General features: G+C 36.7%; 1 protein-coding gene across 2 annotated transcripts; it reads left to right on the top strand.

Moving 5' to 3' along the window:
* Positions 1-201: 201 nt before the first annotated feature.
* On the top strand, positions 202-11,352 carry LOC112503539 (leucine--tRNA ligase, cytoplasmic). 2 transcript variants are annotated; one of them, XM_025107558.1, is made up of 6 exons: positions 202-369; positions 2,150-3,407; positions 5,252-6,762; positions 7,648-8,165; positions 8,670-8,738; positions 11,115-11,352. In XM_025107558.1, the coding sequence occupies exons 2-5, from the start codon at positions 2,172-2,174 to the stop codon at positions 8,678-8,680; spliced, it is 3,276 nt and encodes a 1,091-aa protein (XP_024963326.1). In that variant the 5' UTR covers positions 202-369; positions 2,150-2,171; the 3' UTR covers positions 8,681-8,738; positions 11,115-11,352. The 2 variants fall into 2 exon arrangements, with proteins under 2 accessions (XP_024963326.1, XP_024963327.1); XM_025107559.1 differs by having other exon boundaries at positions 10,945-11,352.
* The last annotated feature ends 201 nt before the right edge of the window (positions 11,353-11,553 follow it).

The raw sequence follows: 11,553 nt of genomic DNA, 5'->3' as shown, positions 1-11,553 counted from the left end.
TAAATTTAAATCAAAATATTACCTAATACTATGATAGATAAATTTTTTTAAATACAATAGTCTGATAAAAAAAAAAAATTTAAAAATATATTATTGTAAAAAAAAACTAAAAATGTAGTACTTTAAAAGATTTTTTTTATGAAGGAGTTCGCTGTTTCATGCCATTTTTGGGTTCAATAATCCGTCTATTCACATTAAACCCTTATCGTCGCTTCTTCCTACGTTTATCTTCCTACACTGAAAAGGCAGCACCCATAATCTACTACTAGAAAACCCTAGCGCTAATACAACTGTGGCGTTGAGACGCCTTCTTTTCCTACGCCCACTTCGATTCATCCGCAACCTTCAATCATCCATTGCACACCGGAGGTAAATCCTTTACTTATTCTTTTTAGTTCCAATTTTTACACTGTTTTTACTTGAGTTGCTTTTGTATATCAATGCTCTTAATTCCAAGAAAACATAAGTTAAAAATGGATTGAATTTATGGTATCTAGATCTTGTATGGATGTGTTTTTGGGATGTGATAAGTTTATTAATACCTTGTAGATCTTTTCGGGGGTTGTAAGATATATAGCTGGTTCAAAATTTCTGTTAGTTGCTAACCTCCGTTTCAGATACAAATTTGGTAGGGTTTTTGGTACTAATCCGTCATCCACATCTTTTACATTTTTATGTTTTGAAGCTTAATGTAACTAATAACAAAATGGAAGTGGGCTATAATTCTTGTGAAGATTGCAATACTTCCCAGTTTAGGATGTCCTTGAAAGTTACAACATTTCTTTTGATTTTGGCAAAATTTAGAAGTTTATGTTTAACCAACGCCGAAGTAAGTTCCTGTTGATGCTATTGATTTTGGTCGTTGAAGTTCCATTATTTTGTCACCACGAGAGGGAATTTGACTGATATCTTAACAATTTTGTATTTTTTAAGTTAAACATTGCAATTTTATGAGGGGTAGGGGGTGTATAAATCTATTTTAGAGTAAAAATTTGAGTACTGATTCATTGATTACTATTTCATTTCATCTGAAATTTGATTTTGCTCCATCAAACTCCGTTATTTTGGTACTGTAAACAAAGTAGGTGAGAACATGAACTGCATAAATCTCTGCTGATTGAAGAGAATAGCATTGGTCTTTTGCTTTTTTGTTCATGTTGTGGGTGTTTGTGTTAGTTGTATAAAAGCGCTATGGGCTCAAGGCAAAATAAAACTAAAAAGGCCCAATAAATTGCCTTAATATAGCAAAGTTTTGAATTAGAACTGGCCAAAAACTAAAGCTGTCATTTGTGTCATGCCGATTGCACATTATATTCCCTTGATTTGCCATCTTTTGTGCTAAGGCGCCAAGGGGCTACCACAAGAATATTTCTATGTGCCATGGAGCAAGCTTTGATAACTATGTTATTTACCGTATGATTTCAAAAATTACCCACTTGAAAAGCCATAATGGTATTGCCTCCCTCGTGCAATTTGAGTTCATTGTTAAAATATGCAGTCATGGTTGATATATGTTAATGTGAGTACTAAAGTTTAGGGCGTTGCACCATTTGACACCAAGTAGGACAGTTTGTGTAATCTAACATTCTTTTGCAAAGGGACATAGCTGAGAGATTGAGATATAAAAAGTTGTGGGAAAAAAATCCAGTTTTGCTTAGTAGTTGTGACTGGCTTCTCTTAAAAGTGAGAGAATATGCTAAACCGTTTTAAAATATGCTAAATCTTAAATCCATCTATGACATTCTGTCTAGGCCTTTCTTGCCACTGTTGTGCCTCTTTATGTGACAGAGTAGCTCTAGCTGTTTCAAGTATTCAGATTTCTCAAATGAATCACTTTCAATTACTAGGTGCACGATTCCCTGTTTGAGCACCTAATTACTCTTTAATTGTATTTGGCTTTTCGATATAATAAGTTAATGTAGTATTACTGTTGGTTAGTTGTCGATCTGAATATGGTTTGTTTCAACATTATAGGTTATTCTTCGTTCTATTTTATCTTTGGTTTGAATTGAGTGAACAGATTTTCTTTCTTTTACAAATATCTGTTTTTGCTATAAATATATTATCTTACTATTATCTCTTTTTGAAGTAAATAATCTTATCATGCCATGTGTACTCATTCAGTTTTTTATCTTCTTATGGGCTACAGTTTCTGTCAAATTAGTACCGAGATGGCAGATACCACGGATAGTGGGAGGAGCTTCAAGAGGAGGGACCAGCTTTTGGAAATGGAACAGGAAGTTCGGAAGTGGTGGGATGAGTGTCAAGTTTTCAATGCTGAAGCTAATGACCAACCTCCCAAAGCAGGAGAAAAGTTTTTCGGGACCTTCCCATTTCCATATATGAATGGGTATCTGCACCTGGGGCATGCATTTTCACTCTCTAAGCTTGAATTTGCTGCTGCGTATCACAGATTGAGGGGTGCTAATGTTCTTTTACCCTTTGGCTTCCATTGTACTGGTATGCCAATCAAAGCCTCAGCTGATAAACTTCGAAGGGAGATAGAAAGATTTGGTAATCCACCTTCTTTTCCTTCACTGGAGACAGAGGAAATGATTAGTGAACCAGAACCGAAAGCTAATGAAGGAAACAACCAGTCTCAACCGGACAAGTTTAAGGGCAAAAAATCCAAGGCGACATCAAAAGCTGGTAAGGAGACTTACCAGTGGGAGATAATGCGTGGTTATGGCTTATCTGATGCTGAGATTGCCACGTTTCAAGACCCTGTTCAGTGGCTTCGGTTTTTTCCTCCTTTGGCTGTTGAAGACCTTAAAGCTTTTGGATTGGGTGCTGACTGGAGGAGGTCCTTTATCACAACGGACATTAACCCATTTTTCGATTCGTTTGTGGGGTGGCAGATGAGAAAGCTAAAAGCATTGGGGAAGATTGTTAAAGACTTAAGGTACACGGTTTATTCGCCTTTGGATGGGCAGCCTTGTGCTGATCATGATCGGGCATCAGGGGAAGGTGTTATTCCCCAGGAGTATACACTCATTAAGATGGAGGTTGTCCGACCATTCCCTGCCAAATTTGCATTTTTAGAAGGGAAGAAAGTATATCTAGCTGCTGCAACTCTCAGACCGGAGACCATGTATGGCCAGACAAACTCGTGGGTACTGCCAGATGGGAAATATGGTGCCTTTGAGATTAATGAATCCGAGGTGTTTATTGTAACGGAGCGTGCAGCGCGTAATTTGGCATATCAGCGTTTGTCCCGTCTCCCTGAAAAGCCTTCATGTCTCGTTGAGTTGACTGGTCAGGATCTTATTGGGTTACCCCTCCGATCACCACTTTCATTTAATGAAATTATATACTGTCTTCCGATGCTTTCGGTTCTCACTGATAAAGGTACTGGGATAGTTACCAGCGTTCCCAGTGATTCTCCCGATGATTATATGGCATTGCAGGTGATATTTGTTGGTATACGTATGTGTGTGTATATATACGGGCCGGTTCATGTGAGAACCACAATTTTTGAGAATCATGAGAACCTCTATATTCATTGATGCATACACACTATAGAATTTAGTGAGTACATGCGTCATTATGTATACTTGCATACACAGTAGATATATATTGATGAATATACTCATTGATGGAATGCATATTTTCATATGTATATGCATCAGTGAATATATTAGGCTCTCATAGTTCTCAAGCTTTTTGTGGTTCTCATGTGAACCTAAGCCTCTATATATAGTATTTTAGTTTTACGGCGTTTTGGTGTCGGTTGCTTCGTAATGTTAATCACACTTCACAAATATAGATGCTAATTGATAGAACATGTAATTGTGCTCTAAGGGTGCATTTGGTACACCGGATAGAACAGAACATGGATCACTGCTCCACGTTTGGTAGAACTTTTATGTGGATCAGAGTGGAATAGGTGTGTTCCACCCTATCTCATGGAACAAGGTGGAACACGCCTATATCTTACCAATACAACCTTAAAATAAAACCTAATTATCTTCTAAAACATCAAATCCGCCTCCCTCTTTACATTTTGTTCATTCTTCAAATTTTAGTTATTATATTTGTGCTCTTTAAATTTTCGATTTAGTGTCCTCAAAGTATATTTTGTATACGGTTTCTATATTTTGATTACTTATGTAATTTATTAAATATTAGTAATTAAAAAAATAATATAGAAAAGGTATAATATAAAAATTGGAAACTACATGAATTTTTTATTTTGGTGTCACTTTAATTGTCTTGACGAAAACTTTCTAATGATATATTTTGTTATAAAAATATATGTTTTATTATAATTCATAAATTAATCAAAATATATAAACAACTCATTAGGGGTAAATTGGTTATTTTATTTGTTCTGTTAAACTGAATGCTGAACAAGTGTTTAGTCCTATCCCTGTGGATACCATACGCACCCTAATTATAAAAATTATGTTTAGCTCATCGAGTGTTAGCTATCTGATCCATTACATGTTTTTGGCTATTGGTTTCATATAATTTAAGTAAAATACTAAGCGAAAAAGTAACATGTTGGCATCAGAGCTGTGCCCAATGTGAATCAAGTAACCGATAAGGAACAAGTTATTGATGCAAGCAGTAACAAGTATGGCTCCAAAACTAAAACTCTAACATTGTTCTCATACTTGGTGCAATTTACTTCACCAAACTAAAACAGTTGATTCGTCTGCGTTGGGAAATTATCTAGAGTTTTTAATCAAGTGAGAGAAATATGTGGTTTGCTATTTTCTGACAATGGGGATTTATTTGCTAAAAGATGCACAAAAATGGGATTAGAACGGTACAAAAAGAGAACAGTGTGTGTTTGTCTTTAGAAAAAAGAGAAAATGGTTAAAAAATGGTTAAAGGAGGAGAGATATCGAGTGAGGAAATCTTATTAGAAAAGAGAAAACTGCAGTATTAAGAATGCCTTTAGAACATTAAACAAATGGTACTGTTTGTAGGGGCCATTACCAGCTGGGCTGTCACAGATGCAGCTTCTTTTGATTATTCGTAGTGGTGCTTTGGTGGGATTTTGTAAGATACTTTGTAGGGTTTGTGGAGTTATTAGATCCTCTTGATCTCCATATATAGTTTATTTGAGTGCTTAAAAGAGTAAAAGGGTTCTTTAGGCATCAGATTGTCTAGTTTAATATTCAATGAACATGGAATCCGGATTCTTATGCCTGTATATGAGATGTATAGGGAACCTGTCAATTTTTCCTTTAGTTCTTGATTTGAATTTTCTTACAAATTTAAAACCAACACAATGATATTGCAGGATTTGAAAGCAAAAGCTCCTTTCAGGGCTAAGTTTGGTGTCAAAGATGAGTGGGTATTACCCTTTGAGGTTATCCCAATCATCAGTCACCCAGAATTTGGTGACAAGTCTGCTGAGAAAATATGCACCGACATGAAGATCAAGAGCCAAAATGAGAGGGAGAAGCTTGATGCTGCAAAAAAGGTAATATACAAGGGTGGTTTCTATGAGGGAACCATGATTGCTGGGGAATATGCTGGGATGCGTGTTCAGGAAGCTAAAAGCTTAATCAGAAGCAAGCTTTTAGAACTTGGCCAAGCTGTTGTATACAGTGAACCTGAGAAGAAAGTCATGTCGAGATCAGGTGATGAGTGTGTTGTTGCCTTGACTGATCAATGGTATCTCACTTATGGAGAATCTAATTGGAGAGAAGATGCAGAGGAGTGCTTGGCCAACATGAATCTGTACTCTGATGAGACCCGACATGGGTTTGAGCACACATTGAGCTGGCTTAACCAATGGGCATGCTCTCGTAGTTTTGGTCTAGGGACTCGTATTCCTTGGGACAAGGAGTTTCTAGTGGAATCATTATCTGATTCAACCATCTACATGGCTTACTATACAGTCTGCCATCTGTTACAGAAAGGGGAATTGTATGGTTCAGACACTTCATCTGTAAAACCTGAACAACTTACGGATGAAATATGGGACTATTTGTTTCTTTCTGGCGCAGAACCTAAATCTTCTGATATCCCTTTGCCGCTTCTTAAAAAGATGAGGCAGGAGTTTGAATATTGGTATCCGGTTGATCTTCGTGTTTCTGGTAAAGATCTAATACAGAACCACCTTACATTTTGTATTTATAACCACACTGCAATATTTCCCAAAAGACACTGGCCTCGTGGGTTTAGATGCAATGGACACATTATGTTAAATTCTGAGAAGATGTCAAAGTCAACCGGGAATTTTAGGACACTAAAGCAAGCTATCGAGGAATTCTCAGCTGATGCCACTAGATTCTCTCTTGCTGATGCTGGCGATGGGATGGATGATGCCAATTTTGTATTTGAAACTGCCAATGCTGCAATTTTGCGGCTCACCAAGGAGAGGGTGTGGATGGAGGAAGTTCTAGCTGCCGAGTCATCTTTAAGAGTGGGTCCGCCTTCTATTTATGCGGATCGTGTATTTGCTAATGAAATCAACTTTGCAATAAAAATGACGGAGAAGAACTACAGTGAGAACATGTTTCGTGAAGCTCTCAAAACAGGGTTCTATGATCTCCAAGCTGCCAGGGATGAATATAGGTTTTCTTGTGGCTTGGTTGGCATGAATCGTGATCTTTTGTGGCGGTTCATGGATATTCAGACGCGTCTTATTGCTCCTATTTGCCCACATTATTCTGAATATGTATGGAAGAAGCTTTTGAAGAAAGAAGGGTTTGTCATCAAGGCTGGATGGCCTGAAGCTGAAAACCCTGATCTGACCCTTCAGATGGCCAACAGATACTTGCAGGAGTCTATATCCAATTTCAGGTTCATAACAACTTGCTTAAATTTAATGTATTTTGTTTGTAGTGCCTACATTTAGATCTGTTTATCTAGTACTACTGTTATTATCTAGCAGCATTCTAGAAAGCGTTATGCAGCTAGGTGATCAAGTGACCTTCTAGTTCTAACACTTAATTGCCTAAGCAGGGTTCAGACACTAAGTGGAATCTTAAGATTAGTTTCTCTCTAGATTATATGAATATATGAGAATCAAATTTTTGGTACCAAGTTATTTTGGTATAATTTGTTTCTTTAAGTGCTAGTTTCGTTGTTTCATTGATACATCTCCTCAGATCCTAAAGATGCCTTCCAAGTTGAGAAAAGTTGATTGATGAAATATGAATGCAAGTCAAGGAAATTCAATTAACTGTCGCTCAACTCAACAAATAGTTGCTAACTAAGCTTTGGGGTCCCCTTAGCTCCTAGATGCCCTATCAAGCATCTCTAACTAATTGAAGTGGTGGCAAAGACTAGTGCCTGGGAGGCAGTTTAAGCAGCCTCATACATGGATTTTCAGAAAAATTGCTATATACAGTTGATTCCAAAAGGGCACTTTAGACCAGTTGCTGTAGTTTTCGCCAGTTTGACTAATATATCCATCCTTGTTTTTTAATTAGAGATTGTTGTAACATTTTTAGCTCCGGAATCTGCTAAGCTAGCAATATCGATACAATATTTCTTGGTCAATTTTGAAGAAATGTTTATCGAATTGGTTAACCATCATCCTTTTTATCAAAATGGCTAATGGCCGGTAGCAGTTTTTTATTTGATCCAATTATTGATGGCATACATCTTGCAGGTGCTTAACCTCTAAATTTGTTGAACTGAGGATGAATTTATTTAAAACTGATTTTGCTGATGCATTTTCAGGAAGCTTCTCCTGAAGCAGGCTTCTGGTGGTTCTAAGAAAGGTGGCAGTAATAAAGTGAGTACTCAAAGCAAACCAACAATTGGCTTGATATTTGTGAATGAACAATATGATGGATGGAAGAGAGAGTGTTTGAACATCCTACGAGACAAATATGACAGTCTAAACCGCAAGTTTGCGCCAGACCAGGAGATACTACAAGCTCTGCAGCAGAGTGCAATTGGCCAGGAAGGAAACTTTAAGCAGACACAGAAATTATGCATGCCATTCTTGAGGTTTAAGAAGGATGAGGTGATGACGCTTGGGGTTCAGGCTTTGGATTTAAGGCTGCCATTTGGTGAAATCGAGGTTCTTCAAGAGAACTTAGAGTTGGTAAAAAGACAGATAGGTCTTGAACATGTGGAAATTTTGTCGGCTACAGATCCAGATGCTGTTATCAGGGCTGGCCGCCATGCTTCATTACTAAAGCAAACTCCACCATCCCCAGGATCACCTACATCTATATTTTTGACCCAAGAAGGTATGCAATACTTGTCGCCTTTTTTCTATTTTTTTATGGTTATCTTTAGTTTAAATTAAAAATAAATAGAGTACTGAACTTCTTTCATTTGCGTATCTCAAAAAAAAGTTTATCAAAGGTATACTTAGATCAATATCTATATTAGTAACATTATCTTAGTCAATTGAGGCAGGATCTCACAAATCCAAGCGTCCTGTATCTGGTTTCCCCTACTTAAGTTCACAACTGGATGAAGAGGGTGTAAATTGTTGTGAGAATTTAAGTATGTGATTAATGATTTTTTGCTGCTAAAAGTATTTAATTGGATAACCCATGTGAGTTCCATGATCACTTTACTTGCTGTTTTTCTAGATTTATGTGAGAGCCAGATTGGGCACTTTGGTAGTATCGGCTTGATTTCTGTGGAAGATCTTGTTAATCATTGCTTATGATATGGTAGAGGCATTGGCCTTTTATTTTCTTTAGTTGTGCAATTAATTTACTGTTGTTTATGTTTCTATTTAGATATGGCTTGAAAATCGAGGATTAAGAGAAAGGAGAAGAGTATTGGAACCTGCTGGCTGGCTGGCTTAGGTAGTTACCAACTGCCATTTATTGCATTCTCTATTTCTTTCTTTGAATAACTTGCGTTTAATAGCTCATTTCTGTTATAAAAGTTTATTATACTTTCAGTCTTGTTTCTTTCTACATGGAATATTGGTATTGCAATTATTTGTCACCAATATTGGGGCCAATAGGGGTCTTCACGGAAACAACCACTCTACTCTTCAGGATAGAGGTTAGGTCTGTGTACATCCCACCCCCCAGACTCCACCTCCCCGGATTGATTTGATTTGGTCTTCATGTAAACAACCACTCTACTCTTGGGGAAGAGGTTAGGTCTGTGTACATCCCACCCCCAACTCCACCTCCGGGTTGGTTTGGTGTGGTTTATGGGTCCAATTGTGGTTTTGAGAGTGTGATGCTAAGTCGGTTCGTTTTGTTTCTCCTTTGACATCCTACGGGATCCATGCTTAAACTTGGTTGTTTTACTGGGAAAAGAAAATTTTGTGGCCACCTAGTTCAACTCGAAATGTTTTGCGCACTGTGTTACCAACTTTATTTATCTGGAGACCATTTAACCCATTTTCAGTAAAAGAATTTGAATGTTAAGACTTATTTACCCTCATTCAATTTAACAGGAAATCATTTGGCCAGTGATTATAAACTCTATGTAAGTGGCCCCATACTTATAAGTTATACCCCAACTGTTAGTCACATTTTTGCCATAATAGCAATCTGTCATTGATGCTGATTGCTTTTGGTCTTTGTGGTTGCCTTGTACATGTCATTATTGAATGGTATCTGACAATGTTCAGTTGTCAGATGTTTTATTCTTTCCGTTCCAGAATATATGCGACATTTCCTTTCTGAGCGAGGCTTAGAAACCATCAACTTTTTTGCTCATTACAGAATGATTAGAAAAATTACATTACGTTGATTTTTGGTTCAAAAAGATTTCTTTATTTTGTTCTTACCCGAATGGCAATTTGGGTATTTGAAAAATAATCAAACATTTTCGTTAAGCTGTTGCAAACCAAACATTGTGTTTATCATTTGATGAACTTCTAACTATGCATTGAATTGAACACTGCAACTTCCATGAAATGGACAAAGCGACAAGAAACGAGATGATTTGAATTGGACACTGCAACTTCCTTGAAATGGACAAAGTGAGAAGAAACGAAATGATAATCCAAGTAAAGTGAGACTGTATTAGAAACTTGAGTTTTTTTGTTTACCTATGTTTTCTGCATGATACATATGGATTATGATATTTTCTGGACTGTATACCTTTTCGAACCGTTATTCGACTTTTTGCTGTAAGCAAATCCTGTGAAAATGTCAAAAAATTTAGGGCAAATAGTATGAAAAAGTAACGTACTTTAACTTGATTCCTATTTTGGGTAACGTACTTTGAGAACTTCTATTCTGGTACCTAAGATGTAAAGTTTTAAACATTTAAGTACCCGAGTAACTGGTTGAAGCATTAACCGGTTACCATGCTGATGTGACGAGTGATGGGTATCCAACTCAGTATTAAGATATCTATGCTGATATCACTCGCCACATCAGCATGGTAACCTTCTTAATGCTTCAACCAGTCACCCGGCTACTTAAATGTTCAAAATTTTACATCTTAGGTACCAAAATGGAAGTTTTCAAAGTACGTTACCCAAAATAGGAATCAAGTTAAAGTACGTTACTTTTTCATGCAATTTGCCCAAAAATTTAAATAATAGTTTGGTAAGAATGAACGATTTTGGTTATTTTTGTGCTTGTATTTCTCCCATTCACCCAAAATTGCTAATTATTTAAATTATCACGTGTTTTCCCCCTTATTTTTGCGTCTTTGCAAGAAAGATTTGTTGTTTGCAACTGAAAGACCAAGTTAGATGGTCGGAAAAGCTGATCACGCAACCCTTAGGGTAGCTTAACTGGTTAGACCTTGAATTTGCTTCCCGATTGTCACCAGCTCGAGTCCCCTCAGTACCACCTGAAGTTTTCCCAGTCATTAACTTCAGGGCCTCATAGGATGGGGTCATTTAGGTATATGACTTAAAATGATATTTCAATTAAATCCACAACGTTTGGGTGAGTATGAAGCCATTTTTCTTCTAATAGGTTAGGAGATCATGGATTTAATTAAAATATCATTTAAGGTTATATGCCTAAATATCTCCTATTGGAAAACACCAAATATACAAAAAGGCTTATCACATATTATCTCTATATGCAGGTAGCAGAAAATACAGAATCGAGTGTCGCATGCAGTTTGTGAAGAATCCTAATCTTTGCATTTTCTGCATCATCATTATTTGGTTTTTGCCAACTTTTTGTAGTGATCACAAGGTTTTCGTGATGTTATTTTGCCAAGTTGTGAAACAGTGATATCTTTATTGTTTCCAGGAGAAGCTATGTGAATGCAAGCGAAGTACCCGCAGAATGTGATGAACGTCGGCATACTCATCGTTCGTTTTACTGGTAATTGCATCTTTTTTCTCGTGTGTGGGACTTGAAATCTTGCTATTGTTGCTTAGCTATGTTTATGGTTGACAATTGTTTTACATTTTTAGCTCAAGATTTTCTATAAAGAATTCTCCTGTTTTTACTCCCATTTGTTAATAGTTTCAGTAGTTTAAAGTTGGTAAAAGTATTGTAGAAGTCTTTTTGGGTTAGATTTTTACAACAAATGTGATTGTTTGATAGAGTTGCCCTTGCACATTTTGTAGAAGGGTATATATGTCATCCTTTGAAACGCCCCCACTATACAAGTACCGGTATTCAAGGGGTTCGTTAGTTGAATGACCCCATAATTTTCTTCTAAATCTATCATCTTTTTAATAGA

Source organism: Cynara cardunculus, unplaced genomic scaffold (assembly GCF_001531365.2).
Source record: "Cynara cardunculus var. scolymus isolate 2C unplaced genomic scaffold, CcrdV1 Un_Scaffold_3200, whole genome shotgun sequence".
Classification (NCBI taxonomy): Eukaryota; Viridiplantae; Streptophyta; class Magnoliopsida; order Asterales; family Asteraceae; genus Cynara; species Cynara cardunculus.
The sequence above is the reverse complement of the archived record's forward strand: the minus strand, read 5'-3'. Positions and strand labels throughout refer to the sequence as shown.

Excerpts from the sequence above, each read along its gene's own strand:
- LOC112503539 (XM_025107558.1), top strand. The coding sequence starts at position 2,172 with ATGGCAGATACCACGGATAGTGGGAGGAGCTTCAAGAGGAGGGACCAG. Across the intron at positions 3,408-5,251 it reads ATGATTATATGGCATTGCAG|GATTTGAAAGCAAAAGCTCC; the intron begins GTGATATTTGTT and ends ATGATATTGCAG. Across the intron at positions 6,763-7,647 it reads GAGTCTATATCCAATTTCAG|GAAGCTTCTCCTGAAGCAGG; the intron begins GTTCATAACAAC and ends ATGCATTTTCAG.